Source organism: Mytilus edulis, chromosome 13 (assembly GCF_963676685.1).
Source record: "Mytilus edulis chromosome 13, xbMytEdul2.2, whole genome shotgun sequence".
NCBI lineage: Eukaryota > Metazoa > Mollusca > Bivalvia > Mytilida > Mytilidae > Mytilus > Mytilus edulis.
In genome coordinates, this window is record NC_092356.1 from 49,047,282 (window position 1) to 49,065,511 (window position 18,230).

The following is an 18,230-nucleotide window of genomic DNA, read 5'->3' on the forward strand; positions in this document are numbered from 1 at the left end:
AGCATTAAAAATATGCTTCGATCTAACGGTATAAATTATTGTTTTTTTTGGTTTTTTTTTAAATGGATATGGATCAAATGCCTTGTTGTTGCATTATTTAGTCTTTTCTGTCTACTAATAAAAGATTTAATAAAGATTTAAAAAAAAATATGCCTTTCGGTTCCTCAGACTTGTGTTTTTAATGGACAAAATCTAAAAACCAAGATAAGCCATAGTCATGGTAAGTATTACAGACATACATGCAAATATTGTTCCAATGTATTACTAGTCCTCATCATGAACATGCCTGAAATATTTGCCACTGCGCGTAAATCGAAAACCAAGCAATCAATCATACATCAGTAGTAAAATTAATATATTTTTTTTTTTTTTTGTTATATTGCATATTGCCTACAGTAACTGCTGAGATGACTTTATCATTGTACACGTACTTTGTCGGTGTTGTTATTTGCTAGTTATTGAATATGTCTATCGTGAATACCGACAATCAAAGGCACAGGTTCAGTTTATTCTAAACAATAATAGTAGATATACACAGTATACTATAGTGTTTTTCCCCATTTTGAATGGATGACATTTTTTTTATTTCTGTATATATAATAATATCCAATCAAATTTTAAATGTCCATGCCATAAACACATATAAATTGATAAACAGACGTGAGAAAAATCATATATTATAAGCGTGTTAATATTTTACTTCACTCTAATTATTCTTCCGCTTCGCCTACTTCGATACTAGATCCGCCTCCTTTTGGAGTACAACACTTTGACTTTCGGATACCCGAAGAGTTTGGTTTACCACATTGTCCCTCTGAAACTGTACTGCTCAAACATTTTTCCATACAATAACATCGGGATTGTTGACCTATCGATGACATAGTTGTTGCTGTTTGTTCTGAGTCGGGAGCTTCCGTTTCCTGTTGTTCAGTCGTGGTTTTTGTGGGTATAGTAGACTGCTGAATAGGTTTAGGAGTTCCTGCGGCAGATATCACTGTTTGCTTTGAGGCAATGTTGTTGTTTGAAATACCGGACAGCTTTGAAACAACGTTGTTGTATGAGATACCAAACTGCTTTGAATCAGCATTGTTGTATGAGATACCTGACTGCTTTGCAGCAACGTTATTGTATGTGATACCGCTTTGCTTTGATGCAACGTTGTTGTAGGAGATACCCGACTGCTTTGAAGCGTATCCATTGTATGAGATACCGGACTGCTTTTGAGCAATGTTATCATGTGAGATACCCGACTGCTTTGAAGCAACGTTATTGTTTGAGATACCCGACTGCTTTGTGGCAGCGTTATTGTACGAGATACTGGACTGCTGTGAAGCAGCGTTATTGTTTGAGATACTGGACTGTTGTGAAGCAGCGTTATTGTTTGAGATACTGGACTGCTGTGAAGCAACGTTATTGTTTGAGATACCAAACTGCTGATTTCCAAAAGAGTTTACAGTCTGGGGACTTTGAATTGAAGCTATAGTACTTTTTGCAACTATGGCTTTTTTAACAGCAGGATTTCCAACGTCTGCTTTGACGACGTCTAAAATTTTCATTAAATTTGCCACAGAAGTGATTTGCTTTGTACCTTGACTTTTGCCATGGGCTTGAATGTATTTCTTCAAAGCCTCAGTGTAGGAAAACTTCAGCTTATCTTGATTCCCTGAATTCAATTTTGTTTTCAATGAATTAATAAAATTTTGATTTTTATAAGAAAACTCCTTCATGTTCACCCCATTCTTCTCAGCGATTGCGTTTATATAAGAAAAGTCGTTTGTCTTTTTCCTTTTTGTTGAAAATGTATTTGCATGTTTTTCTGTATTTATCGGACTGGCAGAAACGATGTCTTTCTGTACTGGTGCAACTGGTATGCCTAAAATAAAAATTAATGAAGAAAAACAAAATTATTTTGTGTTCTTGTTGTAAAATTTCAATTCACAGTAACACTTAATCTGTAATCCTGGCATCTAAGATGAGTTTAGTTACAACAAGCGTTTTGGATAAATTTGACTATAATTCTTTGATTTTTTTTTAATGCTTTATTTAGTTTCAAAACAATTCCATTTCTAGTTTAAATACAAACTTTATAAATAAGACTATACAAGATTAACGCAGCACACATTTTTACATCCCATGTTCGGTTTTATCAGGTTCACAACACATACAATTTAATATGACGGTGCTTAAGAACATGTTTGGTTTATACAGGTTTTCGGTTTATGCAGGATTCGGTTTAGCCAGGTTTCACTGTATATATAAAGAAAGAGAAATTCGTTTTTTGTTACAGTATATTGTAAGATGAAAAAAAGGACATTCATCAATTTTTTTTAAACGGGTTTCAATGGGGCATGTTTAGGATATTTTGTGAGTGTTCTTTTTCTTCGTATGTGGAACGTAAGATGTAAAAATTATAATTTTAAAGGAAAATACAAAAAAGATATGGCCTAAGTAAAATAGAATCATATTCGAAACAGTGTGGTCCTGGCCATTGATTGACAACCTAAATTATCCCATTGACTGGGACAGATTAGGTGAACGTTTGTCTGTAACGACCAGTGCTCACTTCTTGCTTATTATAGAATTTAAACTGTGGGGTCACCAAAGGTTCTTAACGCCTTTAATAATAAAATAATTCGAAAAATTATTCAGGAATAACCTTTATGTTTTGATTTATATTATTGATATAAATCAACACATCGTATTATTCCGGATTCGTTTTTCGAATTTTTTTATTTAGGTGTTGAGAACCTTTGGTGACCCCACAGATTCAGTGTCTTTAACAAGTACATAGTGAGCAGTGATTGTTACCGACAAACGTTCACCTAATCTGTCCCAGTCAATGGGATAATTTAGGTCGTCAATCAATGACCTGGCCACCGTTTCACAAAGCCTTCTTAACTTACGATCATGGTATCAGTTTACGATCGGTTTACGTGTGGTGCTACGTTCCCGTTACGTGCGTTTCACAAAGGCATCGTAAAGAACTACTAAGTTGCTCGCAAGTTACGTTATGTGTATCATCGTAAGTGTATCGTAAACCGAGAAGAGTGCTTTCTTTCACGTCCGCGCTTTTATCGAGTATGGCATGCCAAATAAACATTTTTAAAGATAATTATTATGGACGGCGAATTATGGCGATATTTTTATATCAACATTAATACAACTAAAGAATTTTAGTCCGTTTTCAATATGAATTCAAGATATATGACGCTTACAGTCATAGGACAAAAGTGAGTTCCCACTCAAAAAATGTCCAAATATTTCAACCAAGGATTTGTATAGTATACAAATCCTTGTTTCAACTAAAATCGGTTTTTTTCAAAAAAATATTACCAAGTCAGTCTATGAGTGATTTTTATAAAATAGATACCATAAGATGCAGAAATGTCTGAAGTTTAGTTGTTTATTTTGCCATATTTTTAGTGAGGTTCTTTTTCATTATTCAATGGGTTAAACACAAATGCAATTTTTTACGATTTTAATTTGGTAAGAATACATAGCAAACTTTGCCGTGAGTCAAGCAATATTTTTCTTTGTGTTCACCTCATCAGTAATAATATATATATTAACAATACTTTGTACCTGTATTCTTTTTGGAAACAAAAACAGTCAAATATATTAAACGAACTATCCGACACAGTGAGGATCTAGATTAGTGGCAACGAGGGGGTGCATTTCTTTGTTCTGTAATTCTTTTAGCCATTCTTATCTTTTCAGCGTTAAAAAATATGCTAATACTTTAAGTTATGTGCCCCTTTAGAATTTGCACTACACAAATGAAACCATTTATCAATTTTGTTAAATGTCTGATTGAAACGAAACACAGAAAAATATAAATATTTTAACTTAGCTTATTTGTAATAATTTGGATATATGGGATGACAATTTAAGCAATAGATAAGATGAAATTAGTTATATTTGATCTTATCTAGTTTGTGATATATGAGGAAATAGTTCCGAGAAGATAGCGCTGAGCATAAAGTTTTATAACATATACAGCAGCATTGGTTATCCGACATTAAGAGTAATCTGCAATCTTGACAGAGTAAAACAATTTTCAGCAGAACATGTTAGATTTTATTATTGATAGCCCAATATAGAAAAAATGCTTATCAATAAAGTCGTTTTGGAGGGTTTTAAAATGTATTTAACTTTTATTCGTAGTGAAAGAAAAATAGGTTTTCCCCAACCCCAAAAAAATCAAAAACAATGTCATCCGTCTTCGAGCATTCGTCTTCCAGATCTATAAAATATATTGTTTTTTTTTTTTTTTTAAATTGAAATGAATTATGGATCTCTCAAATATGAAACTGAAGACGTAAGAATCATTCCGGCGAAAGAGACGTCCCTTAAAATTATCCATAAATTTTGAAATTATAAAGAAACTTAGGTTTCAACTCCATTAGACAAAGTTGATCTTCGTCTGCATGATTTTGCTATTTATTAGGTTATGTTTGGTCTGATAGCTCTTCAACTGTTTCTGTTCTTTGTGTGCATGCTTCGTTCCAAAATTCGAGAATTATAGCTCTTTGATTGTATGACTAGTTGTTGTATGTTTTTTCAGCTGTACAGCTCTTTTTGTTGTCAATGGTTGTTTTTGTCGGAACTCTTTCACGAAATTTCATTGTTGTAATAATTATTGACACAATGTAGGAGAAGGATGTAAGGTTAACTAAGTCTGAAATGGTGGATGAAAATACCATTGCTTTTTTAATGAACATAATTTGCATGGCTAAAATCATTGAACCAGTTCTGATAGGGACCAGTTCAACATTTCATTCCAAATGATATACGTATATCAATATTTAATTTAGTATGCAGAAAACGCAGAGTTTAGTTATTTTCTTAATCAACTTTACTTTATATTCTCTCTCTTTTTTTTTTGGGGGGGGGGGGGGGGTATGGGCATTATTCTCTATTCTGTAAACCTTATTCACAACCTCATATATCTTGTGTTATTTCAAATAAATATCTGATATTCAAGCGCCTATTATCGGGATAGGATGCTTAATACTGTAAGAGTATCCACAAAGAGAGTTTTGGTGGTCTCTTAAAAGTCGGTGCATGAGAATATTACGTTCTCGTGGATATTAAATAATATATACCGATTTGATTGGCCAATAACTGTTTTAACACACGACGCCATCAATTTACGTGAATATTTTGGAAATATACAGACGATATTCCGCAATCCACGGCTCCTAGGAAAGTTTCTTGTAGTGTAACGAAAAGCGGGAAATACGCGTTTATGTAGTTAAAAATTGGTAATTTTAAATTATTAACTTATTTTACATTTAAGCTTCTTCCTTTTTTCTTAAATTGTTACATTATTTGGAGAATTGCGATTTAATGTTATTTTTTTGTATCATTTGTATCAAATTTTATTTTTATATTAAAACTAGAAATTGACCTGTTGTCTCACAAGGAAACAGCTGTTTTGACGTTTTTTCTAGAAAAGTTCCTAAATATTTTAAAAACTTTGCACCCACATTATGTCTTCAATTCAGTGAGCAATATTGAATTTCATGCTAAATACAGGAGCTTACCAGATTAAATTAACGCGACCTATTTAAAATAGTCAAAACAATAAGTTTTTATTCCAATTACAATTGAACTTTTTATATCAATTTGAGATTTATGTCATGTTGATCTGTAATATATTTATTTGTATTAAAACTTGACCAAATTCTTAAAATCTGTCAGACCGTACGCGAACAGTCCGACGTATGCGTATTTTGAAAAAGTACGCATACGGTGTGGAACATAGACATCTATCTATATTGTGGAAAACTATACTATACGTACTATGTTGCCTTCTGTATGTCCTTAGCTTGTCTTTGTCATTTGATTGCTGTCTTATTAACGTATAACCTACATTTCCAACAGTTTTGTATAGCTAAAACGGCTATTGCGAATAGAATAATTGTCTTTCTTTACCTAAATAATATGCTTAAAAGAAGATGGACCGAGGAGAGATGTGCACAGGCACTTGTTTCGATCTATCAATGGGAAGGTCGACAATCCATATATATATATATTACATAGTGATAATCGACCTTCCCATTGATAGAAACAGATGCATGTGGCAATGTCACTAAATTAAAAAAATATAAAGTAAACAGAAAAAAATGCTTCACTTTTAACTCCTTAACTTCCCCTCCCCCTTCCAAATTTTTTTTCTACTGTATTATTTTTATAAGACATGTCGCTTCTCCACAAAGTCTTATTGATCTGCAGCTTACCCCTCGCCCTATTAGTTTTGGTATATATGATCTACATTAAATTCGATCCAAAAATAGTCACTAGAAAGGCATACAGTAACATATCTAAATAGTTGCAATAAATGCCATTAACCACGAAACTAATTACAGTCAGAATGATATTTATTTCGATATTCTAATTAAAATACATTTCTTTTTCTGCCTAAATAACAAAAAAATAATTATTATCTGGTTTGACTGGGAAACATTGATTTCAGATTTATATTGTACACATAACTTTAAAAATGGGAATAAAACATCCTTCTTTAAACGTTTTATCGATTACCACTGTGCCTGTAGTGATATAATTATAAATAGATTTCAGAACGCGGACGTGATAGAAAGCCTATTTATTAAATTGTTAAGACGTACGCCGGTAGGAAATAAGATGAGTAAACAATGATTAATACCTTAGATTTGCATTAAGTAAGTTGCTGGCACATTTGCATATATACAAATAAACAAACGAAGAAAGACTTTAAGTGTAGTTCTATAATATTGAAGATTCTTCTTCGTCTTCTAACATTTGAGGCATCTTGACCAAGAATAAAGAACGCTGCAGCCATGTTAGATGGATTAATTTATTTTCGTAGAAAAACTACGATGGAGTTACGACTGGGTATAGCTGTAGTAAGTTACGCCAGGATTTACGCATTATTTACGATCATCTTAACTTACGACGGCTTTGTGAAACAGCTGTAAATCCTACGATTTATTTACGATGGACTTACGATGACACGTAGACTTACGAAGGCTTTGTGAAACGGTACCCAGGACCACACTGTTTCGAATATGATTCTAAATGAAATCCTAGAGAAAACAACCCAATTACCGAGGTCACAAAAACTGTCAAAATAAACCAAGAACTAATAATCTGTAATATTGGTTTCCTACATTCCAGGACAAGGTTTGTAGACCAATAGAAAAGTTGTAAAAGTTAATAATTAGTCTTATTTTGCTATAAATACTCAAAATACCATAGCAAAGTTTGTAAATATCAACAATAACACGAAGTGACATGTTCACATGACAATGAAATGCAATAAATGGCTTATTAATGACATGTTTTAGTTTTTTGTCACCTTTTCGTTATTTACAATTATAATAGATTAAAAGAACATTACTTTTTGTTATATAAGTTTTCCTTTTATGCATTGTCAAATCAGATTTGAAGTCCGACAATGAGAAGATATGATTGGTGGAATACAACAATTAGTGACAGTGCATGCCATTGTTTTACATGCTATAGGTACCAAGACGTACGAGTCAGTCAACCAATAAACATGCGGCCAGTGCACTTTTAAAACAAACAATTACCTGTTTTAACGTACAACATTGATGATTTATAACAATTTATTTTCTTATTGTTTTTTTTTCCACATAGGAATGTAGAAACACTTGGCATTAGATATGTAATTATCAGTTCAACATTTTTCATACAAATTTGATGTTAACGGAAAGATTTAAAGCTATATATATATATATATATATATATATATATATATATGTAGACGGTCGGGAAAAAAATAATTATTAACTCAAAATTCTGCCTAAGGTGGTATGGGGGTCTAAATTGAAAATGATAGAATTTGTTCATACTTTGCAAAAAACGAAGTATATATATGATAAAAAATGTAATAAAAATGATAAGTCGCTTTTTCGCAAGCTACAGCTTACGTTGCCAAATTGAAAATAACACATTGTGTATAGATTATACAGGGGGGAAAAAACATCATTTTAATTTTTGTGATTAGAATCTAATATAAATGATAGACTTGTGAAAAAAAGATACGAGGAGAAAGCATTTGGAAATGCTTTGAGAATATAAAAGAAAAGATATAGTCGCCGTACGTAAAAGATATAGTCATTGTACGTTTTTTCCCGTTAAAATACACAAAAAAAAAAGCACCGAGCAAAGTACTATGCCTTCAACCCCAGGGCAACTTCTTGTTATGGACCGGAAAAAAACGACCGTGCGAGGGCTGTATAGCCAGTCAAGGTCGTTAAAAACTTCCATTTGTAACGCATCCTTGAGTTAGCTTTTTTGTCTAATCATTCATTTACATGTAATGTATTCATTTTTTACGCATATTCTCAGTACCAACATGGTAGTTTTGTATCATACCATATTTTCTGTCTATATTCATGTATATTCATACTCTTCAGAATTAGGATAACAAATACACATATATATATATATATATAAAATATTTACTGTGAAGTCATTGAATGTCCATCAACATTAAGCTGAACTCTTCATATTTTTATAGTAAGGACGAATAAAATGGAACGATATGCCAAAATTTTCAAATATTAAACAAAAAACAAAGGCCTGATTTATACAACTATGACAGATAGAGGCCTTGTCGCACTTTAAAATCAATCAATCAACATGTTGGATTTCAAATTTCGAGCATGATATTTTGTAATCTAAGCACCGAGCAAAGTACTATGCCGTCAACCCCAGAGCAACTTCTTGTTATGGACCGGAAATGGCGGAGGTAACTCGTGCAATCTTTCTCCTAGCCAGGAATAGAAGTACGAGAATCAAAACATGCTGACAAATTATTAAAAAGCCGTTGGAAAAGGCTACACTCATGAGATTGGTAATCAGAGTACAGAAAATCTACTGTTATCTTGATAATATTTTTTTCGTTGAATAATCAAGAATTTTCTAAATAGACTGCCGAAATTTACCCAAAGGAACTTACATCAAATAAATCAAATGTAAACGGTAAGAATTTTCATTTTCTAGATTTAGATACTTCTGTTTCACCTAGAAAAGTCCACACTAAAATATACGACATTGTTAAATTTTTTTTGGATGGTGATGTTTCTATGGCACTATCTGGTCCGAAAATCTAGTCTTAGATGCATGATTTATTTGTATTAAAATTGAGAATAGTAATGGGAAATGTGTCAAAAGCGACAACAACCCGACCATAGAGCAGACAACAGCCGAAGGCCATCAATGGGTCTTCAATGTAGCGAGAAACTCCTGCACCCGGAGGCGTCTTTCAGCGGGCCCCTTAACAAAATGTATACTAGTTCAGTGATAATGGACGTCATACTAAACTCCGTACACAAGCAACTAAAATTAAAAATCATACAAGACTATAACAAAGGCCAGATGCTCCTGACTTGGGACAGGCACGAAATTGCGGCGGGGTTAAACGTTTATTTTTTTAGATCTCAACCCTCCCCATGTACCTCTAGTCAATGTAGAAAAAACAAACGCATAACAATACGCACAGTAAAACTCCGATGTCAGAATATGAAACAAAAGAAAATAAACAAAATGACAATAATACATAAATAACAAGAGACTACTAGCAGTTAATGACATGCCAGCTCCAGACCTCAATTAAACTGATAGAAAAAATTATGTCTTCATCACATGAAAATCAGGCACAATCCCTATTGTTAGGGGTTTAGTATTACACGATCATGAAATATATGAGAAGAACATAACCCGTGTCATGCCAACAATTGGTTTTAGAATAAATGTGTTTAATTCCGATGCAAAGACCCTATAAGTGAATCAATATTAAAGCCAACATATGCAATCTTTAATGACCTGACAACAGTATCATAACTATATCCCTTCTTAATAAGTCTGTTTAAAGGTTTTGTTAGCTTTTGAGGTGAATTCTGAAATTTTTGTGCTTTGTTAGAATATCACCATAAAAGATTGGATGTGAAATACCTGAACGTATAAGATGTCTGCATGTTGAGTTATATTTACAAATTATTTCCTTTATACCGATGATAAGATTTAGTAAATGTTTTGACTAGTTTGTGATAACGAAAACCCTGGTGTAATAATTTTTCAGTAATACACAAATTTATCTCGCTAAAATCTAATACGTTGCTACATACACGAGCGAATCGTATAAGTTGAGATATATAAACACCATAAGATGGTGACAAGGGAACGTCACCATCTAAATATGGATAATTTACGATAGGAAATGAAAAATCATCTCTTTTATCATAAATTTTTGTATTAAATTTCCCATTAATGATATAAATATCAAGATCGAGGAAAGGGCAGTGGTCATTGTTAGTATTAGCTTTATTTAAAGTAAGTTCAACAGGATAAATTTCGTTAGTGTACATACTGAAGTCGTGGTTATTGAGAGCCAATATATCATCCAAATATCTAAAAGTATTGTTAAATTTTTGTATCAAATGTTGTTTCGATGGGTCTTTGCTGATTTTAGTCATAAATTGTAACTCATAACAATTTAAAAACAGAAATAAGTGATTATTGGCTTTGAACTAGCTGCTAGCTATATATATAGTAACTACGAGTACTCTCAGATCTGTACTTAGTGTCTTTTTGTTGTTGAGATGTACAAATACACGGCCACGTGTACTCTGTGTTATTATTAGATGTACTAATATTTAAAATTGAGAAATGAAATGGGGAATGTGTCAAAGCGACAACAACCCGACCATAGAGCAGACAACAGCCGAAGACCACCAATGGGTCTTCAATGTAGCGAGAATTCCCTCACCCGTAGGTGTCCTTCAGCTGGCCCCTAAAAAAATATGTATACTAGTACAGTGATAATGGACGTCATACTAGACAAGAAAATAAAATTAATATTTGTATCCATCTGATGAGTTAAGCCTTTTCAACAGATATTTATAGTTCGTTCTTATGTTGTTCTGTTACACCTCTTTCCCAGTTTGTTTGTTGTTTTTTTTTTTTTTTTGGAAGGTTGGGGGAGGGGGGGGGTTCGTTTCATGCTGTGTTACATATTTGTTTTTCGTTCATTTTTTGTACATTATGAATAATAAGGCCAATAGCTTCTCGATTTACAGTGTTTTGCATTTGTCATTTTGGGGCCTTTTATAGCTGACTTTGCGTTATGTGCGTTTGATGAAGGCGGCCGTACGGTGACTTCTGCTTGTAAATTTCTATGTCATTGTCTCTTGTTAAGAGTTGTCTCATTGGCAATCATACCACATCTTCATTTGTATAGTGATAAAGAAGGAGTAATTATTTTTCGGAATATCGGGATTTCGAAAAAAAGTTCAAGTTTTTAAGGACAAACAAAAAAGAAATATTCTCCTTGAATTTTACAAGTTTTATTTACCATGTCTTTCAAGAAAGCGGTATTACAGTATAAAACGTTATACATTCGAATCATGGACCTCCCGCGTCTTTTTGAACAGCCAATACTATATCCACCCTAGATTTATTGTATAGTATCGGCGGAAGAAAAGGACAAGACACACATTTCCACAAAACAATACATAGAAGACAAAAGATGGAGCAACACGGACCCTATCAAACATTGTTGGTAATTTCGGGTTCTTCGGAAAGGTAGGCGAAATTATAATGTAATATAATATACTGTATTGTCTCTTGCATGCTATTATTCAAAATTTTTGTTTTGAGGGTAACATTTTTTTTAAAGTTTTGAAAAGAAAAAGCATGTGTCGTTCATTATCGTATATAATAGGAAACGAACTTTATTTTATCATTTGTTAGCCAAGTTCTGATTTCCTTTTGAGAATGAATTAAATACGAACCGATAACATTTGGAATCTTTGACTTTTATACTTATATAATAACAACATTAATAATAAATACAATAAAGTCTAACAACAGCTGATGAAAAAAATGATTTAAAATCTTACCGTTAGATAAAGTCACAACACCAATAACGAGGATTGATATTAATATACAGTTCTTCATTTCGAAAGATCATAAATAAAGTTTTTCTCTAAAATTGTCAAAAAGCTGTCCTTAAGCTTCTAATAATTTAGAAAGAATATGTTTCATCTATTAGTTATTAATATACTCATCATTGTGTAGTACTATACATTAATCACCTAATATATATCCGACAACTAACAACATGTATAACGCTATTGACATTACTTACACCTATCGTTTCATGAAAAGAGGGTCAAACTAAATCTAAAAGAGTTAGGGCCATTAATTAATAAACAGTGTAGATCACATCACACAAGTCAGCTGTTTCTTTTACTTTACTTAATATTTAATTCAAATCATCATGCTTTTTGTAAATTCAAAAGAAAAAAGGTCGACATAATTGAAAGATATGTATTAGGACATAATTATCATATAAGGAAGCTTGTTAAACAAATAAATAGAAAAATAAGGTGCTTTGTGTTGAGTAATCAAATAAAATTAATTATTTTGACATTTTAAGTAATTTTTCGAATAAGAATTTAAAATTAGTGCAAGTTTTTTAAAGTACAAAACGTAAATAAAAATTGATAACATATATTTCATGTCTAAAGTCAGGAACAGCGTCATAGGTTTTTGAATGGCATAATATTTTTGTTTTCTTTGTTATATAAATAATTTGACTTTAATGACAGGTCTTTGACTCTTACGGTTTAGTTCATTGACCTTTGTCTAAAGTCAGGAAAAACGTCATGGGTTTTTGAATGGCATATTTTTTTGTTTTGTTTGTTATTTAAATAATTTGACTTTAATTACAGGTCTTTGATTCTTTCTGTTTAATTCATTAACCTATAGCTAGCTTTAAACTCAATAGCCTGTTTTAATATAAAACAAAAAGCAAGTGTGGTTTGATTGCCAATGCGACAACTCTACTAAAGAGACCAAAATGACACAGACATTGCAACAGCTATAGGTCAGTCAGGTTTTTCGAATGTGGTTACCTCGAGTCATAACCATTTTCTTTGGAGATTTTATGTTTAGATTGATATCTTCCGTAGAATTTCGTTTTTATTTTAAACTTTTGAGATTCAAGGCTATTTAAAGCTTTGCATATTGCACAGAATTCTCGTCGCGTGAGTAATAAAATTTTCTAACTGTTTTCGTTTTCTAAATATTAGTAAACTAAATAAAAAGAAGTAAGCACCATGTCCTAAATGTTTGACTGAGAAATGAGACTCAACAAAAGAGTTCAGTTTATTGAAATAACGAGCAGCTGGTTGCCAATGAGTAGTTTTATTTTGAAAAAAAAACAAGTACCTTAAATGAAGTTAGGAGAGGGTTGGGATCCCACTTACATGTTAAACTTTAACCCCGCCACATTCAGTGTATATGTGCCTGTCCCAAGTCAGGAGCATGTAATTCAGTGGTTGTCGTCTGTTGATGTGTTACATATTTATTTTTCGTTCATTTTTTGTATATAAATTAGGTTGTTAGTTTTTTCGTTTGAATTGTTTTACTTTTGCACTTTGGAATCTTTTATAGATGACTATGCGGTATGAGCTTTGCTCATTGTTGAAAGCCGTTCGGTGTCCTATAGCTGCTAATTTCTATGTCATCTGGTCTCTTGTAGACAGTTGTTTCATTGGCAATAATACCACATTCTCTTTTGATATTATAATGCAGTTGTAAATCTTATAACAATTTTCAGTGAAATATCAGTTGATATCAAACTTCAAACTATAGCACTATGTTTTTATCCGACTAGATTTTTAAGCTACAAATGTATATTATAATGCAAAAATTGTAAAACGCAGAAATAATCTATTACTGTCGTTCATTGGATTTCTGTTTAATGTTTTGTCTTAAGTTTGTACATTTATTTCTGTCTTATTTACTAGTATATATATATATCTTATCTTTGATTGTTTCTTTTTCATTTCATTAATCCCAGCCATATATTCATTCATATACATATATTAAGTCAGGAACCTCATTTAAGAAATTATTTTGCTATCAATTGAATTTGACTATAATGACGTTGTCGTATAAATTAAATGAAGTGTAAATCTGGGTCTCAAAAATTTGTTTTCCATAAAGAAAGTAGAATCATATTTGATTTTATAGAAATTTCAAATATATTTTTTTTTTGTTTTGTTTCCGTTGCTGTGAAGTTAGAGAATGATGTACACTATAGCTTCTGAAGTCATCCTAGTAGTTACGTTAGACATGAAGACAAAATTAAAGCATAATAGGAATTCAGTTTAAACTTCAGTTTTCAAAGAATATCATCAGATCATATGGAGAGAAAACAATTTGAATGAGATAAAAACATTTAAAGGCAACGGGTGAGGACAACATATCTAGTCAAGCAAAACCTGTTTGGAGAGTGTTTGAATTTGAAATTGTACATATACATTAGCTGCTAATGCTGATGATACAGATGTTTTGCTCATGCTATGGTATATATATAAATTTGAATAAATGATGTTGGATGTTTGACACGATCGCTCATGCTACGGATAAAATTAATAACAGAAGGGTTACAAATTGAACCTTGAGGTACACCTCTCTGAATGTCACCCAATCTGCTCAAGACACTATTGACTTTAGTTTGTTGTTTTTTGTTGGAAAGATATGAATACAAGAGGAATACTGAATGTGTAAATACATCACAAGCTAGTTATTTATCACGGAAAATATCGGGAGGTAAAAAAATCAAATACCTTTGAAAGGTCAATAAGTTCAACTGCAATGAAATGATTGTTTTGCTAGAGCATGACGCTAGTCTCTAGTAATGTAAACAGTGTTATCTGACATCCGTGGTCCCTTCTAAAAACACAGATATGAATAAGATGTCGAAATGAAAAAGTCATACATCTGCATGTGTCTCAAACTTTTATCATACACTTTTAAAAGAGGTAGAATAGATAAAACACTAACAGGAGGATAATTGGATTTATAGTGTATCCAATTTACCTGCAGAAATAGAAATGTCACAGTATAGTAAAAAATAAAATCACAAAAATATTGAACTCCAAAGAAAATTCAAAACGGAAAGTCCCTAATCAAGTGGCAAACTCAAATGATAAAACGAATGGACAATACCTGTCATATTCCTTATTTGGTACAGGTGTTTTCAAATATAGAAAATGGTGGATTGAACCTGGTTTTATATAGCGCTAAACCTCTCACTAATACGCCAGCCGCATCAAAGTCTATTATATTGACAACTATGTGTGAACAAAATGTCACAAATAGGGATACAACAACAACACGGACCCCCCCCCCCCCCCAAAAAAAAAACAAACTTGGGGTGAATTAAGATACTCCGGAAGGGTAAACATATCCTGCTCCACAAGTAGCATCCGTCGTGTTGCTCAAGTTATTACAAAGCCGGTAAATAGTCTCATTCTGTAGGTCACATTCGTAAAAAGGGGACAGGATTGAAGTTACGACATAAGGAACATATCCGATATTATCCGTGTAACGGATATTCCATAACGGTCAACCAACTCGTGATGGCGTACGTAAAATGTACGAAGAAGTGTTTTCAACTTCACCATTTTGAACTCTTGGTTTGAACTGGAAAGTTCACAATTGGGAAGCTAATACCATCTCGTATGTCGTAAACTTTCGTTTTCAACCGACCCTTATAGTCAATTTCTAGATATGTCATAATATTGGCAAAATCAAAAGCTCTAACACATCAAACGAATGGATAACGACTGTCATATAACTGACTTGGTACATACATCGTATGTAGAAAATGGTGGATTAAACCTGGTTTTATACCGCTAAACCTTTCACTTGTATGATATTCGCATCAAATTTCATTATATTGACAATGATGGGCACATGTGAACAAAACAGACATAATAGGTAAAATAGTCACAATATGGGTATCGCAGTAATCATTGTGTCAACATCTCAAAACAAACATAAATTATATTTAACAAAAAAGCACAAAAGGCATCCATCAAATTTAAAAACCACATTCATTTTTTCGCGTGTATGAGGTCAGAAAATTTAAACGTTACATAGGAAGAAATACAACATAATTTTGTCGTTCAAAGTATTTAAAAAAAAAATCACATTGGGAATGGTGGTATACAGAGTTAAAAAATTTATGTTAGAACTTATTTCATAAATAGACCAAGATTTAAAACTATCCAGAAATTCTCAATTTTCAAGAATTCTACACGTGAGTAAACAATTTTGTCATTCAAATTATTTTCAAATATATAATAGATCAATAATATTATGACATATAATAGAACAATAATATAATGATTGGGTCTTTAAAAGTACAGAGTCACGTCATATGAACCAAAGAAACAACAAAAAAAGTCGCAGATACGGAACACACCAGCAAAATTGAAAATAATACGGACACATTGACGGGATGTATAAGTACCGAGCCACGTCAAATGGATATCACAGAAAACAGACCAAACAGTAAAAGTTATATAAATAATAGAACAAAAACAAATAAAAGAACAATAAAGCACTTTGTTAAGATGACGAACAACGTCAGTACGCAGAATATGCACCAAGACCATCATGTATTATTTGTGAAGTTGATGCGGAATATTAATCAACAAGGTCTTGGTACCTTCTGATGAACTTTTTTTTCAGAAAAAAGAACGAGACTTTCTATGAAATACACCTGGTAATGGTTTGCAATGTGCTAGTATTTGCATCTATGATACGGAAACGTGATTTTAAACTTCTTTCGACAACGTTCCTTGTCTTCATGTGGCATGCATTATATATTTGCTGATTTCTTGTTTTGGGGTTCAGCACAGGATTTGGAAGCCATGGTCTAAGTAGACTGGTTCTCTGTACTTTATCTGTTTGGCTCTGACAGATATGACAGATACCCTTTTGTTGTAAGGAAGAGGACCAGCCTATGGTCTAAGTGGATACCCATTATCGCCTTATAGCTATCAATGATCATTTGTTCTAACCTCAAATATTTCACTTTAGCTTGAATTAGCCCAAATAAGGGCGCCATTTAGATACAATATTCAGCAATTTCATGTCAGAGTCGCATACTTATTTAATAGGAGTTATATTTTTTCTCTTCAAGTATAAATGTTCACCTTCTGATAGAATTTTTTATCCAAAAGTGCATTCTGTTTATTGCTCCGACGATATTTGAGAAGTCATCAATGCTATAAAAGCCTTCTACCACGTTATGCAGCTGTGTTTGAACAGTTAGCATCTTGATGTAATGGTTGCATTCTCATTTCAAGCACTGTCTAATCAAGATGGAAATGTTATGTTCTTCGGCATTGACGAACTGAAAATTCCCAGTTTGGAAAAATCTCTAAGCAACTATCAATTGTAAATACGTAGGGAAAGTGTGAGACCACCTCGTCGGTCTTTGGAGATCAAATTCAAACATTCTGCAAATATTTATACTTACAGAATATGACAGTCTGCATTTTGTTATTATTACTGCGTCATTTCAGTAATCCAAAGGATTGTCAGGATCTCTGAGTATTCTATTTCTGCATTTATTTTGTTGCAATCGTCTACGGCAGGCATATTTGTTCACAACTCATGTTAGGACATCATAACGATGTCTTAAATAATTAATGTCAATGGACCATTTTAAGACACCTTTCGTGTAGTCCTAACTTAATGATCGAATATAAAAGATGCATATTAAGTTATGACCACTTTGTGTAACCAATTTCGAACTAAGATTTGTCATTGTGCAATTAACTTAGGCTTGTAAGATGGATTAGGAATCTGGTTTGCGATGTTGACCCAAAAAGGTAGGCCCAAATTCCACTGAATTCAATTCACAACATGATCATTTTCAAGAAATCTATTAGTAAATTGAAGAGTCTAACAATGTTAGGCGTTACATCTAAACATATAATCGTAGGTAGCTCAAAACAGCTACTGTTGCCTGTATTTGTCAGTGTTTGCACATTTTGCTTATCTAGACTAGAATCTAGTATATAGTATCTACAAGGACATCATTAATCAAAACTCAAACTGTGTCTGAAGTGTAGTAATTTATTGGGTTTTTTTTTAAATACAAACTAAGCTATTTTGAATAGCGTCCTTCAGTTTGTATACATAAAAATAACACATTCAAGGCGCTTTTCAGAGTTTACCTTTATTAGGAGCTTGCAAGCTACAGTTGAAAGCCTGACGTACAAATATGTACGAACGTTATAAAAGCGCTATGTGACTAAAAAGAAACATAAAATCTGTATAATAGTCAAAGAAATATAAGACAAATTTTGTCCGAGGGTACCTTGCACATTGTTTGAGACAAGTTTGCG

General features: G+C 32.4%; 1 protein-coding gene across 1 annotated transcript; it reads right to left on the minus strand.

Moving 5' to 3' along the window:
- Positions 1-545: 545 nt before the first annotated feature.
- On the minus strand, positions 546-12,045 carry LOC139501440 (sericin-2-like). The gene is made up of 2 exons (XM_071290519.1): positions 11,913-12,045; positions 546-1,873 (listed from the first exon to the last, which is right to left on the minus strand). Exons 1-2 carry the CDS (start codon positions 11,968-11,970, stop codon positions 711-713), a joined length of 1,221 nt encoding a protein of 406 aa, XP_071146620.1. The 5' UTR covers positions 11,971-12,045; the 3' UTR covers positions 546-710.
- Positions 12,046-18,230: the final 6,185 nt, after the last annotated feature.